The following is a 16,172-nucleotide window of genomic DNA, read 5'->3' on the forward strand; positions in this document are numbered from 1 at the left end:
TGGTAGAATATTTTCGTTCCAGTATCTATTTTTTCTTGTTTCCCTTCTTAAAGAATTGCAACTACATCTTTAAGAACAATTATCAGCACTAACAATTATAAATAGTTCATGTATTTATTATTTCGTTACAGTTTTCGAAATCTTGTATAATGTAACTATAGAAGAATTTTAGCTATAATGCTAAAATAAATTAAGCTTTTATTTTCATGTTAGTTTATACATAGAAGTAACTAAATAAATTTACCAAAAAGAAATTAAAAATATAAAACTCAGTCGAAGTTATAAGAGTCAATTGTGTGTTCATAAAGAATAAGTTCGTCCTAAAAATCTTATAATTTTATTATATCATTATATATTGTGATATTCGTCATGACATTCTTGCGATAATTACATATCATGTAGAGGAATTATAGAACAAAAGGTATACTTTATATAGTATTATAATATCGAAGACAGTATAAACATACACCACAAGATGTATCTATTTTTCAGTGGAATTCTGATAAATATGTAACTAAACTGTAACAAATGTTCAAAATATGCATATGCATAGTTAAACATTCATGAAACATAAAAGTCACTAAAAATAATACTTACTCTTAATTATTAACATTATTGTTAAATGATATAAATTTTGGGTATCTATTTACATATACCTACTTAATGCAATTCTAGAAAAAAAGTACCCTATACTCTCGATGCAATAGCAGTGTCAAACGTCGTAATCATGAATTACAAATTCCTGGGATGATACATTAAAATATTACTGTACATTTTTATTGCGTTAATAGCAAAATTTGTTTATATTATATAAACACACCTTGGCACATTAGTATTAAAAAATTGTGGTTGTTGTAAAATAATGAATAATATAAAAATCAGTCAATCATCATGGATAATAATATTAATTTAATATGAAACTAAATTTTCCCAGGAACATAAAAGGTAATAAATGTATAAAAATGGAATACTTCATATTTATGGAATATTTAATAGAGTCATAAATGCACTGTGTGTGTTCTTACAAGCGCACTGTGTTGACGAGTTATCAATACTATTCTTATGCAAAGATGAAATTTTTATAAATATTTTATAGGAACTGACTTGCCGCTGAAGAATGATTCATTTTTTATAAAACATTTTATATAAATTTCACAAATTGGTATGAATTGCTAAATAATTACCTAATAGAAATAACATTCAGTCCCATTTTTTTACAATTATAATCACTCCTCTTAGCAGGAAACATACTATTAAATTATAAATTCATAAAAACAACTTCGCAAAATTGTATCCTATGAGAAATTCGTTTTTTGCAGAATACTTCGAACTATTCGCTTAAATATATATTTATAAATATATATAGAATTATTCAACTACTTACAGGGTGATGCAATGAGACAATCTCCAAAGTGATGGATCGTATACATCATGATATTGTAATAGCAAGCCTGTTATAGTTAATTTTCTATAATGTTAAAGTATATGTAACAAAATTTAAATAACTCCTCATGTAAATATTGGTTTTGTATCGATAAAAGTTACGTACACTTATAACGCTTGAACTTTAAATTCGAGGGTGCCTTTTGCGTCACCCTATATACGTGGTTGTCATATAATAACAAATCAACAATAATTCTAAAGCTTTGGAGTGATTTCTTTATAGCTGTGACTTACGTCTTTTAGTAATAATTCTATGACTACATCTAACGAATACTGTCCTATCTATAAGTACGTTTAGACAAAGTTTGTTAAATGTTAAAAAGAGCTATAAAAAGCATAAATACTAAATCTCCTGCTGCTGAATTATGCGTGAGATGTAAATGGGTAACTTGTACGATGTAGTCTATGTACATATAATTATTCTCTCGAAGTTTTCCTAAAATTAACAAATATAAATGCAGTAAAGTAACGAGTAGAAGAAATTTCATGTGAATGTAATGAATAATTTGAATTTACCTTAATACAAGGCACCTCGTTGTTAGCTATCAGTTGTTGCACTTTCATTTGTCGTTTTATTATTAGGTGCAAACACTGACTGTTGATTAATACCTGTTGTAACTGTTTGACTTGGATGAATGACAGGTCCAACTGTTTGGACTAAATTACAGGTAACTGGTACCATTGGTGGCAGATTAACCGAATTATTCATAGGGCTGATATTACAAGATAACGATGGTCTTTTTCTTTCTAAGCTATTTGTGGTCATTTGTCTCCTTGTTGTTGAATTACGTTCGAGACTGTTGGTGACGATATGATGCCTTCTTTCTAAACTAGAACTACTGCTAACATCAGTTTGGCTACCCTAAATGCAAAATTGTATTTTTAGAATATTGTTCTACTGACGTTATTTAATCGTCATATAAAATTAAGTTTAAAGTACAGTTTACCTGCAACGAACGATCAACGGATTGTCCCATTCTATGTAGAAGATCACCGCTTTGACTCTGTCTGAATGTTGTACCTTGACGTTCACTCGACTGACTTCTCCTTAAGAAATGTTCTCCAGATTGACTGGAACGAATACGACTTTCTGGCATTGATTCTTGTGAAGTACTAATATGATTTTGCTTTTGGCAAATTTGGCCTTCTACGTATGGATATCGAATGCGTATTGAATCGATTACATCTAAAAGATTTTTTGCGTCCATTGCCAAAATATGTGCTGCTGATAGCATTCCTCTGAAATTACATTAAATATTTCTTAATATTTTCATTCATCTGTTATGCATGGAGATATACCAATAAGTATTAATCGAAACATTTACTTTCGGTATTCTGCATCCAAAGTAGTAGCACTGTATTTCTGAGCATGCTTCATGGCAGTTACAAGTTCTGCCATATCCTTACTAAGAACTTTATGCGCCATTTCTACTTCTCGATGAGCAGATGTAGGTAATATGTCCATAAGAACATCTACAGATAAAAGTAAGGCCCTCAATTCGATACCCACTTTACGTACTAATTCCAAATATTGGTCAGCTTTGCTTTGTTGGACACCTAAGTTTGTGAGGTAAAATATTATTTAAAACGTCATAGATACCTCGGTATCTTACATAATAATTCATACCTTGAGATAAAGACATCACAGCACGAACTACACTGGTGGTACAATCATATACCTTATCGTTCGTTCTATCTAGATCAGCAGTTGGTGTTGGTTCCATTTTCTACAAAATAGGCATTCTCTGTAACTTTCTTTACATTTAAAAATTATTTAAGCATTAAAAAAATTACCTTCACCACAATTACTTTTTCGGTACTTTTATCGGAACCTATAGAACCGGTATTAACACTATGTTGTTCATGATTTGGTGATTGCGTAACTGAACGGGGAATTGGTGGACTCGCGCTTTCGTCTCCACTTGTCGCAATGGACAGACGTTTCTAAATATGGAAATAAATAATAGTAAAATGAGCAAATAAATAATGCATCATAAATATGAAAAATGCAAGTAATAAATCGCACCTCTTCCCTTGCCAACCAACGACTATCTTCTTCCGACTGGCGTTGTTGTTCCAAAAGTCGTTGTTCTAATAATTTTTGTTCATCGTCAATTCCACTGTTGAAATTTTCTGTAATGTTATCGAACTGTGATTGTATGGTTCTCTGAAAGAAAAGGATTCATTTTATTTTCATCAATTCGCTCCAAATCGTTAAGATAATGCACAGTTTCATAAACATATGTACATAGTAAAATTAAAGAGATGCATAATTCTCGATGCAAAACCAATTTCAGAACAATAGTAGTGCAATCATACTCATTTCATGCAGCTCAGATTGTTATAGTGACAATATTATCTCCATTCTTCATGCAAAAAGATTAGCCTACCAAAACTGCAAAATAAAATTCATTTCGGTTATAAACAAAAAATATCGTCTAGTTGTGTATAAACGAAAGAAAAGGGCCATTGTGTGAATTTAAACGAGCATGTGAGCGCATCTGCATTATACCAGAAGCAATATAATATATACGTATGTATGTATGTATGTATGTATGTATGTATTGTATATACATTTGATTTGCAACAGAAGTATGGTGCTGCAAGAATTTCGAATCATAAATAAAAACAATATGCTGTTGCAGATAGAGGATGCGATTGTCATTCCTAGGAGGCTTTGCCAAACCTGATCTTGCTGTGCCTCCTCTGTCATCGAGCTGCTCGATGACATTGTGCTATCACTGACAGCGGAAGATATCAGTGATCCAGAGAGTGTACCATCTGTCGAGCTTGTCAGTTGTTCGTCTTGTTTTTGGTTTACGAATGTAGTAATTTTTGCAACACCAGTTGCTATCTGAGGAGTGCTTGATCTTATGATTCCCGCCTGCATCACTGGTTGTGGCAAATACTGTGTTGCGTTCGCCATGGTTGCTGACAGATTTGATACGTTGCATTGTGTCGGAGCATGCTGCGTAGCGATAACAGAAGTCGATTGTTGCCCCATTACAATGTTAGATGCGCTTGGATGCATGTGTTGCTGGCTAGTGGGTTGAACTGAGCCACCTGATGTGGCGAAATGCATTTGAACGGGATGACTTTGTGCTATTTCAAAAGACAATTGCTGATTCATGTTCATTGCTTGAGCGTTCGGTACGTGACTCGCAATCCCAGCTTGAATTTGTTGTACGTATACGGGGCCCTGAATCTTCTGAGCTTGCACCACCGTAACTGAAGCCGTTTGTGCCGTGTAAATTGGGTTAGCACCTGTCGCTTGATTTTGCTGATTCGTATGTTGTGTTGGGATGTAAGAAACGGGTTGATGAATGGGATTTTGTTTTTGGATGTTTTGCACGTTCTGCGACTGTGACATGTACATTGGTTGCGTTCCTGGATGGCTAATGTTCGAATAGATTTGCTGATGCTGATAATTCTGGGCGTGCATCGGCTGTGCTTGTAGATTTTGTCCTGGAGCCGAAGTGTGTGCTAAATTGCTTCTCGAATTTGGTATGGCAGATCCAACCGATACGTTTATGGGTTTCAAATCAGAGACATTTTGATTCTGAATGTTTTGCGCTCGAAATTTCAGTACCGGTCCGTATAAACATTCCGTATTTGACCCAGGAACAGCAGCACTGGTCGAACTAACGATCGATACACGAGGATACGCGACGGTAGTGACAGGATTTTGTATACAACTAGAATTTTGGCTTACCGGTTGAGCAACACCGAATGTTTGATTCGTGTTATTAGCAGAAAATTGGCCAAAATTTGACGAGTGATTTTGATTGTTTAATCCTACGATACTATTTAAACTACTAGGCCCAAAGTTTCCAGGATTTTCACCAAAATTACCACCTACGCTGGGGCTCTGACTAAGATTACCAACGATGGCAGAACTTTGCGTGAAATTAGCGACAGGCCCGTATATTTCGCCACAAGTTGCTACGTTAGTTGTAGCAGGAATAGCACTGGACGTTATGAATTTCTGTACGGGAGAATACAAATCTCCAGTAATGCTACCGACGACTTTTGAACTAACCGCGTACAAATTTTGCATCTCTTTAACCTTCTGCTGCTTTCTATTGGCAGCGGGTGACTGAGCTTGTGTCGCGTCTGAAATATTAAGGCTCGACATGAGAGGAGTGTCCGAGGAATCAAGGGAATCTAAATTAGTGTCGGACAAAGTGGAATCTCCTGAATGAGTATCGTGAGAGGCAGAAGGTTCTGAGGTGGCTGAATCGAAAAAGGGTAGATCTGAAACTAAGGCGGTAGTTAAGACTTGCTCTTCGTCTTGAAATTGTACGGCTAAGGTATTGAAAGGCGAAGCGGGTGTTGTGTAGACGGAGGGACATACCCCCCTAGTTTGATTATCCTTGAGAAGTTGTGCAAGAACCTCGGGGCTTTGCGCCACGATATATGTCGAAACCGGCGCTGCAGCGGTTAGCTGAGATTGATCTGTTGTGTTTTGCGGTTGCCTCGAAGGTTTAGGTGGTGGTACATCGTCTGCACCTAAATGACGAAAAATTATCTGCTCCGTGCTCACCAAAGTATCTCGACTGCATCGAATGTAATTTATTCTTTATTTTCTTTTTACGTACCCCAAGACATAGCTTGCACTCTTCTGTTCTCTCGTCTCATCGTTTCCTGTTGCTGATGTTTTTCTTCCAATAAAATTTCACTACAATATCGTAATTTTTAATTTAACACAAACTATCGACAACGAAATCAAGCAAAGGTAACCAAGATTAAATTAAATTAAATTTATTAAGTAAATGTACGTACTGTAACGTTTCTCTGATTTCTTTAAACGTCGGACGTTTACTGGGTTCATAACTCCAGCACTGAGACATCAAAGAATATAATCGCGGAGGACAATGATTCGGTAACGCAAGTCTTTCTCCGTTCTCTAATTTACGAATCACTTCGTTATTTTTTACACCTTGGAACGGTTTTACACCTAACATTAAAATTTCCCACATGCATACACCTGAAGAAGCAAAAAGAAAATATTTTACATTACTATCAAGTATGGAAAAGAATATCAGTTTTTATCTTAAAACACCTACCAAACATCCAAACGTCAGACGACGTTGTAAATCTTCGAAAATTAATACTCTCCGGTGCCATCCATTTAATAGGTAACTTACATCTACTCGCTGTATAATAACTTTGATCTTCCACCCATCTACTAAGACCAAAGTCTGCTAATTTTACGGAATTGTGTGCAGAGACTAGTACATTTCTTGCAGCAATATCTCTATAAAAATTAATAAATATTTACAGTGATGGACAAAATTGTTCTTGAATCATAAATTTTTTCTATAATTACCTGTGTACAAATTTCTTGCTCTCAAGATACGATAAGGCAGTGCTCAATTGAAACGTGTAAAGTAGAAGAGTGGCGAGGTCCAAACGGTGTTTGTTCGATTGTAGATAAGCTCGCATCTCCCCTAATTTGGCCAATTCCATCACCAACCAAATCGGCGCTTCGGAACATACTCCTATTAGTCTTATGATATGAGGATGTTCGAATTGTTGCATTATATCTGAAATTTTATACAAGTATTAATCACACAGCCGCAGCTTCTACTCTATTGATAAATTAAGAAGAAATTTTTTTACAGGCTTCTTCGAGAAATTTTTCCGAAGTTGCAAGATCTGCATCGACTTTACAGGTTTTAACTGCTACAGGTATTACTTGATTGTCCCGCCCTTTATAAGAACCTTTATGTACATTGCCAAATTGGCCCTCTCCAATGATTTCACCTAGTTCCACTTGATTCCTGACTATCTCATAATCTCTAGCTAAAATTATTAACAATCAAAGTTTAATATTCCTTTGAGTGTAAAAGGTAGGTAGTATGATAGACTTGTCTTTTTAAAATTACACTCACTAGCTGGCGTTGAATAGTCTCCTTCTTCGTCCACGATTTCTGCGTAGTCCTCTGATAAAATAGTTCCCGTTTTGCTTACGTTTTTCTCCGGACTATTGGATCCCTCTTGTCTGTACTTCGGTGGATGAGCATCTATTTTGAAGTCGAGAATATAATCAATAATCGTGAATAAATCAATCGTGGTTCTCATGCAAGTACTCTAAACGAGACAGTAAACTACAGCTCGGGATCATTCAAAACTACAAACCTTTGCATGGACAGGGATAGTTTTTCCACGATGCAGCTTGGAAGTGTAAACGATTATAACTTAGTATCTTTTATGTAACGTAAAAGGGATTCGTGCGAGATATTTGGGGTATAATACATGATTTCATTATAAAAATACAATGAAACTAAACGTTCTGTGACGTTTATAAATAAAATAAATTTCTATAGTTCTTCGAACACTATCACGAATACCGATAAAAATTAAAGGAAATGTTCATTGCCTCAACATCGAGATTGTTAGTTTTAAGATGTCAACACGCTAAGAGGATAAATATTAAGATAAAGAAATAAAGAATAAAAATTTCAATGGCAAATGATAACAATTTTTTTGGAGCATGCCAGTTTTTACGGCTGCTTGAAAAATTTTAGTCAAATATTACCATACCTTTTCTGTTCCATAACGAGGTATTGCTTCCAGTAATTAGCCTACAGTACCCATCGATTAAATCCGCAAGACTTTCCGCTTGATCTAGACTCGAGCAAGTTATACTAAGCGTTTCTGCTGCTCCAGCTACTCTTAATTTAATACACGCTTTTGCATGTTCTTTACAGTCCGATACTAGCGTTTGAATAGATTGTATTTGAGAGAACTCTGCCATTCTCGTTGGCTATGAAAGATTTAATATTACCAACAAAACATTGTAACATTTTTTATAAAACCTAGTGTGTTAATCAGATATTTACCACCGTTCCTCCTCTGTGAGCCATGTAAGAGATGCCTAAATCTGGTCCAATAACTAGTTCTACAGGTATAGACCAGCTGGACTGCAGTGCAGAACGATACAAGACAGTTTTAGACTATGATAACTATAAGTAGACAGAGCTACGGCAATTCGACAAACTCACCCCCAAAGCGCATATAAATCTTTCCTGATCGAATCTGTAATGCGCGCGCAAGAGATCGAAGAACTTGAACATGCATTCCAGCTCAGACAATGCTGCAACTTTTTTGAAATGCTGCTGTATTAACTTGCGTAGTGCCTTTGGTTTCATTCCATTCAACACGGACCGCGGTAAGAACTTGTGTAGACCGACCTGCGAACCAAACGCGACGCTTTTACAGCAAACCCTCAAACAAACCAATCAACTTTCGTAGGAACAATGCGCTTACCTCTCTCTCTAGGTACTCGAGATTGCTCTTCTTGTCGAGCGCGACCTGTGGCATGTCTTTGAAGAAGTAGCGAATCTCAAGACAACATAGTTGTACCGCCACATCCTGATCAAGAGCTGCGTGGTTTGCGCAAAGATAATCGTTTCGAACCTACGAGATAAGCAATTAAATTCTGTTCAACTATTATAAAATCGATGGAGCTGGTGCAGCTCGGTTGATTCTTGAAGATACCTGATCGTAGTAATAGTAGAAGGTCACTTTATCCTTTTCATATAGATCATTCAGATTTTGTGGCAAGTATCGTACCCTCAGTTCGTATCTCCACTCGCAGTGAGGATGTTTTTTCTCGTACTTTTCTTGAACCTGGTAATAACAAACGAGTCTTAATCCCACTGTTTCTAATAAGAAAATTTGTTTCGGAACGGAAGATGTCAAAATACCTGATACATGGTTGTGTCTTGATGCAACCAGTAACTCTCCCCCGATCCAGGGTGATGCAGTCTCATGGCGTAAAGGTTTCTATAGTGTCTAGTTCCAACTGATAATCGACTAGTTACTAAAGAGATGATGCCCCTCACATCGATCGCATCACCGAACTTAACAACGTTGAAACCACCTGAAAATCAGACGACTTTCACTACGAACAACAGTTGGTTTACCACTCAAATCCAATCTCGAATCCTTTTTACGGAAAAACAACGCTCCCTTCTTTTCCCGATATTTAATCAGTTTCATCGAAGCATTCTCCTAATTAATTCGAGTAGGACTTTGTTCAAGATTTAGGTAGAAACTTACCGTTAGGCAGATGGACTTTTAGAGTCGCCTTGTCCATGGGGGTGGGCGATCCATGGGGCGGCGTGTTTCTTCCGCCGCCGCTTCCCTGCACGCCACCGCCGCCTCCAGCTCCATCTCCTACGCCAGTGCTCATCCCCTCATGGCTGTATGAAAAAAAAAAAAGAAGAATAAAAAGGGGTTGGTAAAGAAGTCGGCTTAGTCGACGACGCGGGAACGACCGCGTCAATTATGCATTATCTCATAAAACCTCGACTCGCACTAGGTAACTAACGTGCAAGCTTTGCATCGAGAAGATTAATTATTCATCGGACCATAGAGGGAAGAATTTCTTCTGAAACTCTTCTTCGAAGCGAATTTCGTTGTCGACGAAACGTGGATATTTCGCGACAAGCAAAGAAACTTGTACTCTAGATATCGTACACGGTAACTCCCTGTTGGCACGTTCAATTACGACAAGTTTTTAAATTACCACAATCTTCTTTCCTGTTTTTTCTCGTTATTAAAATCCCTGCTTTAATCAAGAGTTCATGATAACGTTACACCGTGGTATATATGTTTCTGGATGCTTACGGACAAAGATTTCTCATGCGAATGATCGAGTAATCGTGATTGTTCATCAGGCGATTGTGCTCAGCCGTTCCTTGCGCGCTGTCGAAGTTTGCTCGGTATTTTTCGATGTTACAAAAGAACAACGCGATACAATCACTAATCACCATTCTATCTACTAGATTTGCACTCTGACGAAGACGTGTTTCACCAGGCAATGACTATTAACGAAGACGACCAGACATTTTGACGCCTTATCACGCGGATTAAAATTTTCACGATAACTTTTACGTATCTATGGTTGACGAATACCGACATTTTTCCAGAAGAAGATTGCATCGATGACGTCATGAGAGATAGCCCAATAAAATATCTCGACTGTTCGTCTTCGATTTGACTGAAGACCGATTTGCTGTTTGCTGGCTATCGCGAATAGATATTCCAATGAAACAGCGTATTACATTGCTGCGGACGAAAGAGGATATTTTCTAAAATACATGGAAAGAAACCTTCTGAATCGCGACTCGGTAACAGAAGGGCGAGGGACTTTTCTGAAATGTTTTCCATACAAAAGAGTTGCAGAGTTAACCCTCTTGCTGTACGGGGTCAAAGACGATAGCGCGGCTAGATTTAGCTGAGCGTCGGTTACGATAAAAAATTCGCGTAGCGTGAACGATGTTGGAAGGCTTTTGAGAAACGGGGCTGCACGTGTTTGTACGCAACCGCATCCCCATTCAACCGTCCGCGTTTCATACCTACCCCTTATGGACGCGGCCTTCTGACACATTTGCCTGCGCGTTGCACTTACATAGTTACCGATTCAGGCTGCTCGGAACGCGTGCATTCGTGGGAGAGAGCAGGTATTCATGGAAGTTCCCCATCTCGATTTTGAAACCGGAGTTCCGGCGACTCTTTTCAAACGGACCGAGCAGCTTAACGCGCTTGCTCACGGTGAACATGTTCTGAAAGAACTTCGAATTCCCGCTGAGATTTGTGAGATTTCACGAGAATCGATGATCGGAGATAGACGTTCGTTGCGACGTGTTATTAAAATGATTTCACGTGATTATCGTTCCGAGGCTAGTTACGAGGCTACTTGACGAGTAGTTGAAAGGAACGCGCTAGAAGATGGAAGAATCTTTGCGAATGCAATGGTAAGAGGATCGCACGTCCGCAGGTACTTTACTACGCTCGGTTGAAAGTATTTGCAGCTTCCGGACACGTTCTTCAGCCACCTCTCTACGCGCAATCATTGAAACAAGTTTCATCTTTGTATTGACTTTTCGCGTTCCTCGAAGAACCCGCAACATCGGTGACGCAACTTTTCACGCGTGTGTAAAACGACAGGTCTCACGCTAAATTCATGAAAAAGCTGACGCACGAAAGCGTCGTTGAGCAGTTCCAGCCGAGCCTTGTGTTTGCATCGCTGCTATTAATGCAAATGTATATTACGAGCGTCGTCCGCCTAAGGAATGCCGTCGGTCAGGGACGAAGCATTTACGCCGAGAACCACCAGCTATTCATTTGGTGTACTGGATCGTGGAAAGGATCGCGTCGAATCAGAACCAGGTTGTTCTACCCAGGAACGCGAGCTTACTCTAAAAAAGTGGGATAACTTACCTATGGGCTGGAAGCATTTAATAATCGTTTTTCTACGCGAGAAGTACACTCGCCGCTAGTTTAAATTGTCATAAATTAAATGATCCAAACGTAACGGTAAACTCTACCGAAAGGAATAAAATACGGTAAAATACGGCGAATGCTTCGTTAACAGCGCACAGCGGATGAAACAACCGTTCGTCGGCCAGCAAAGCACGAATTAATTATTCGCGCAACATTACACCGATTCACGACGCGGTTACGTACCTCGTATAAACTCAAGCCCATGATCCGCGAACGATTATCGACACGAGTAAGTCGGTACACGGTAAGTCGATCGGCCTTTTAATTCACGTGGCACTTTGGAGCAACATAACGACGAACGAAGGAGTTGCGCAACCAGCGTAATTGTTAAATGCCGCCGTGGTATCGGCCGGAGGAATCTTTCTACAGAAAGTCGAGATATAAGATGGAAGGGCGAGGGACGACCGAAAAGGTTGGCGGCCAGTTTTCTGTCCCCACGATGAATATTCATTGCTCAGCGTTTTCGCGGCTCGCTAAATCGGCCGAATTAATTCAATTGCGCGGATAATATTAAATAGCTTCCGGCCCGCTAATTACAAAGCGCAAACACCGAGCTCAACTTATTACTTGTTTGTCGCTGAATATCAAGCAGCCGAAATAGCTGATTGGATTCGAAACTTGATTCGCATGGAGAAAAATAGCGGCGCGTTACTTTCTCTTTTCGTTAGTGTGGAAGATGAGCTGCTACGATCGATAATTCAGCGAGATCGGTGAATGAGATCGTACCGATTACACGGCTGCTATCGTTCGAAAGACTTTTCTGTTTCTAGGGCGACGTATCGCAGCGAGAAATCGGGAGCACGCGACGACAGCGGCTACTAAGAGAGTTTTTCGTCGCGGAGGGTAGTCTCGGTGGTATAAAAAGAAGGAGAAAAGAGCAAGGAAAAGAGAGAAAGAGAGAGGATACGAGAAGTGCGTCCCTGACCCGACAACAGAGCGGCTCGACTCGGCACGAGCAGGACCACCACGCACCTGCGACTATCGCCCACGCACTTTACCTTTCACTATTACTTTCTCTATTGCGCTTTTGCATCGTCACAGCCGTAACGAGGCTCGCGTGCCTCTATCGCTCGTTACAAGCCGTGAAACATACTCGTCGCCACGGAAAAATACAAGCGCGAGTAATAAATCGTCGCTGGCTTGTTTCGCGGAAGTCGAACGATTTACGGGATCTCTGTTTGCACGAAGGAATCTTAATTGCGTAAGAACAGCGAGGATGGAACAAGCAAGACTCTCGATGATGCAAATTCTCCTTCTCCGCTTCTTCCTGCAGACGTTTCTATTTCCTCAGTCTCCCTTCTTTCGCGCTTTCTGAGGTTTACCTCGGACGAGACACCCTGTGAAATTTCCACGTGCCAACGGTGTCAGGTGTGTAGGAGTCGTTGCATCTCAATTGCCCCAGGGAGCATAGCAAACCCCCGTTCTCTCTTCTCCATCGTTTCTCCCGAGGACATGCTCTGTCTCGACGGAGAAAAAAAATCCCCTTGGGATCTTTGCCCAATGATTCCAAGTTTTGGCCGCGGCAGCTCGGCCACGAGATTCCGTTGGCCTTGCGTTCCACCAGCTCCAGCATTATCCTTCCGGAGTGTTCGACGATCTCGTACGAAATCACGTACAACTCATCGAACGAATCCAGGAAAATCTACTTATCCGCCGAGGCAATACCGCGGAATGTTCGTCGACTGACAATCAGTTGGTTGGACGCGTCATCGAATAGCGAGCACTTGAGTAGTCGCCGTTGAAAATTCTTCGATCGAATCGTAGATCGCTTTATCGATATCTTAGCGAACTCCGCTCGATCCGGTTGTCTCGTCATAGTCTTTTGTCATCCGTTGTCCATCTACTTTTGCTCGTACGGTGGTAACTCGATTCTTAAGCGCGTGGATCGTTTGATTCGTACGGTGTTCATTTGATCCTCGTGATCGATGCTAGCGAATCGAGACGCGAGGGAACTGTGTCGGAACGATCGCATGGGTCTCGTTTTACGAAATTGAATTACATCTGGCTGGGGCAGGCTGCGCGGTCGCCGTGTCTCGAAATATAGCCATGGTATAAGGGGAAAGACGAGGAACAGGCATTGCGTACGATTTTAATTTTGCGCTGGCTGGTTCAACGTCCCGAGTCCCCGATCGTTTTCGCGAGTTTTCCTGCCCCGATGGGGAACACGGGTGTGCCGAGTAGCATACGATTTTCAATACGAAAATAGAACATGGAGAATTTTTTACCACGGAAATGAAACTCGACTCGTCCTTGTTTTTTTTCCTCGCGCCTCGAAACACCGGAGACGCGATTCACCCTGCCAGCTCGACACACCCTCGATACGTTCGCGTTTCTTTGCCACGAATCGCGTACGCGCTACCTCGACGTCGGATAGAAACTGATCGACGAGTCGAACGGACAACCTGCCGTTCTCTCTCTTCTCCTCTCTTTCCCTATTGAGCCGTTCCTTCTCTTCTGTGTCCGTGTTTCACTGGCTCTAACGCGTGGGACGTCTATGAAAAATCGCGTCGCTAGCGCAATTCCTATGGCGCAAATAAACAGGGCGATCGGCTGTTCCAAGTCGGTGCACGATCGCGCCAACAGACTGCCTGGAGACGCCGATTGCTCGATATTTCACCTCCATGAAACTTCCAACGCGATCGCTTCTCCTCTTCTTGCTTTCTATTTCCGTTTAGTCGATTTTTAAGGTTAAGGGGTGTATTTGATCCTCCTTGCGTGAGCTTCAAAGCGAGTCGTTTTCATCGGAATGAAAGAGAAATGCGGATCTTATATAAACTAGCTTCGTTTCTCGGAGATACGTACGTATTCTATAGGGATGAGAGAGAAAATGATGACAGGTTGTAATCACGGTAACTAGGCTACAAAGAAAACGCGGAAACCGGGCCCAGGACAAGGAATGCAAAGCATCGACAATACCGGGCGAAGAAAATACAAGCCTCGCAACGCGATCGAGTTGCGGTGTGAAAGGTTCTCCACGGGACAACGAGCTGGCGGTGTTTAATGGCATTTAAGCGAAGGATAGAAGTTAAACAATAGTCCGCAGGAATAAATCATCCACAGGGTATATTCGACCGTTCCGATAGAGCCACCAACTTTACGAGAATTTATATTTTTACGAGCAGTCGCGGACTCACAGAGTTATTTTATAGAAAAGGAAGAACGTTGTATTCTCTGTGGTCTGAAATTCAGATACATTCATGGTGTAACTCATAGGATTTAACACGCATATAGCATCGTCGGTGATCTAGCTTAGCTGGATCGATCGCCCCAATGCATGACAACGGTGTGTAATCAAGGAGATGGAATACGAGGTGCATCCGCATTGCGACTTCGACACGACCCTACACATACATACACATAGATAGTTCGCGAACATCGTGGCACATTTTCACATCGATAACTTTGTAGTTCAACTCCATCTTCCTTCTCCTTTTTCTCTCTTTTTTCTGACACGTTTGCCACTTTTAAGTTATTTCTCTTTCCAATTTATTCGTTGCAATATTTGCGTTTATTTTTCTTGGTAAACTGAATTTTCTTCCAGCTAAAGAATTCACGAAGAACGTTATGGAGTTACTTCTTCGGACGTAGGAAATTGTTCCAAGTTTCAATTTCTTCAGAGTAAGGCAGATATATTTGAGGGAAGTATTGCCGGAGAGAAATCTTTGATGCGATAGATTATTTACCACTAACATGGATAGACATCGTTCAAGAAAATAGCTGGAACCAGAAGGAAACCTTCAAAAACGAAAACAGCAGCGAGGTAATCGATACGATTTTCGAGAAAGTGACCACTAATTGACCACAGGATGGACGTCGTTCACGGCACGAATTTCACCAAGGGGGTAGTAAAGGGCAAACTCCAAACCATCGGAAATCACAGAATGTCAAGCAGAGGGAATTGAGCGGAACTTCTCATGAAAGATCGCGGTGGTTATCCACTTTTTGCGAATCTGAACAAGCGATACTTAACCTGAAAGAGCAACACCAGGTGCTTCGAGTTACCTTCGTGCTCGAGTTGATTACTTTTTAACAGGATATTAAGAAGATACGCTTCATTGGGGTCAAATTCGATGTCCTTTTTCCCGACAATCTCGGCACGGTTATACTATATGTTAAATACAAGAATACTCATGGGACGTCGGCGATTAATTCGAGGTTGATTTCACGCTATCCGAGACGACGCGGTCAGCTTACGAAACGTAAAATCGAAGGTCGACCTCTCGAAAATTCGCTGCTCGTAGAACCTGCTAGGCCAGTCAAACATCGAACGAACGATGGTGGTCCATCTAAATTCTAAAATGACGACTCTCGTGGATTAAAAGCTCGTTGAACTTCGAATGGAAAGGCGGACTCGATTTCCCAACAGTTTTCGAACAATGAAACTGGTTCGTACCGTGGAAAAGTGTTCAGAACTATTCTATTTGTGTAACAAA

At 40.2% G+C, this 16,172-nt stretch overlaps 1 protein-coding gene across 6 annotated transcripts in view; it reads right to left on the reverse strand.

Annotated features, from left to right (window-relative positions):
• Positions 1–321: 321 nt before the first annotated feature.
• Positions 322–16,172, reverse strand: part of LOC126867573 (focal adhesion kinase 1) — a 37,839-nt gene continuing 21,988 nt past the window's right edge. For 4 of the 6 annotated variants that reach the window (XM_050622190.1, XM_050622187.1, XM_050622186.1 and 1 more), the window contains 22 exons: positions 9,511–9,653; positions 9,156–9,331; positions 8,947–9,078; positions 8,716–8,865; positions 8,451–8,639; positions 8,289–8,369; positions 7,990–8,212; positions 7,585–7,620; positions 7,338–7,469; positions 7,066–7,248; positions 6,773–6,989; positions 6,510–6,700; positions 6,226–6,430; positions 6,042–6,121; positions 4,130–5,952; positions 3,470–3,610; positions 3,238–3,387; positions 3,071–3,170; positions 2,769–3,000; positions 2,391–2,682; positions 1,960–2,305; positions 322–1,879 (listed from right to left, as the gene is read on the reverse strand). In XM_050622190.1, the coding sequence (XP_050478147.1) occupies positions 1,982–2,305; positions 2,391–2,682; positions 2,769–3,000; positions 3,071–3,170; positions 3,238–3,387; positions 3,470–3,610; positions 4,130–5,952; positions 6,042–6,121; positions 6,226–6,430; positions 6,510–6,700; positions 6,773–6,989; positions 7,066–7,248; positions 7,338–7,469; positions 7,585–7,620; positions 7,990–8,212; positions 8,289–8,369; positions 8,451–8,639; positions 8,716–8,865; positions 8,947–9,078; positions 9,156–9,331; positions 9,511–9,643 (5,190 nt within the window). In that variant the 5' untranslated portion in view covers positions 9,644–9,653 and the 3' untranslated portion in view covers positions 322–1,879; positions 1,960–1,981. The remainder of the gene's footprint in view (positions 1,880–1,959; positions 2,306–2,390; positions 2,683–2,768; positions 3,001–3,070; positions 3,171–3,237; positions 3,388–3,469; positions 3,611–4,129; positions 5,953–6,041; positions 6,122–6,225; positions 6,431–6,509; positions 6,701–6,772; positions 6,990–7,065; positions 7,249–7,337; positions 7,470–7,584; positions 7,621–7,989; positions 8,213–8,288; positions 8,370–8,450; positions 8,640–8,715; positions 8,866–8,946; positions 9,079–9,155; positions 9,332–9,510; positions 9,654–16,172) is intronic. The other 2 variants (XM_050622191.1, XM_050622189.1) reach the window with 2 other exon arrangements.

This window comes from Bombus huntii, chromosome 7, assembly GCF_024542735.1.
Source record: "Bombus huntii isolate Logan2020A chromosome 7, iyBomHunt1.1, whole genome shotgun sequence".
Lineage (NCBI taxonomy): Eukaryota > Metazoa > Arthropoda > Insecta > Hymenoptera > Apidae > Bombus > Bombus huntii.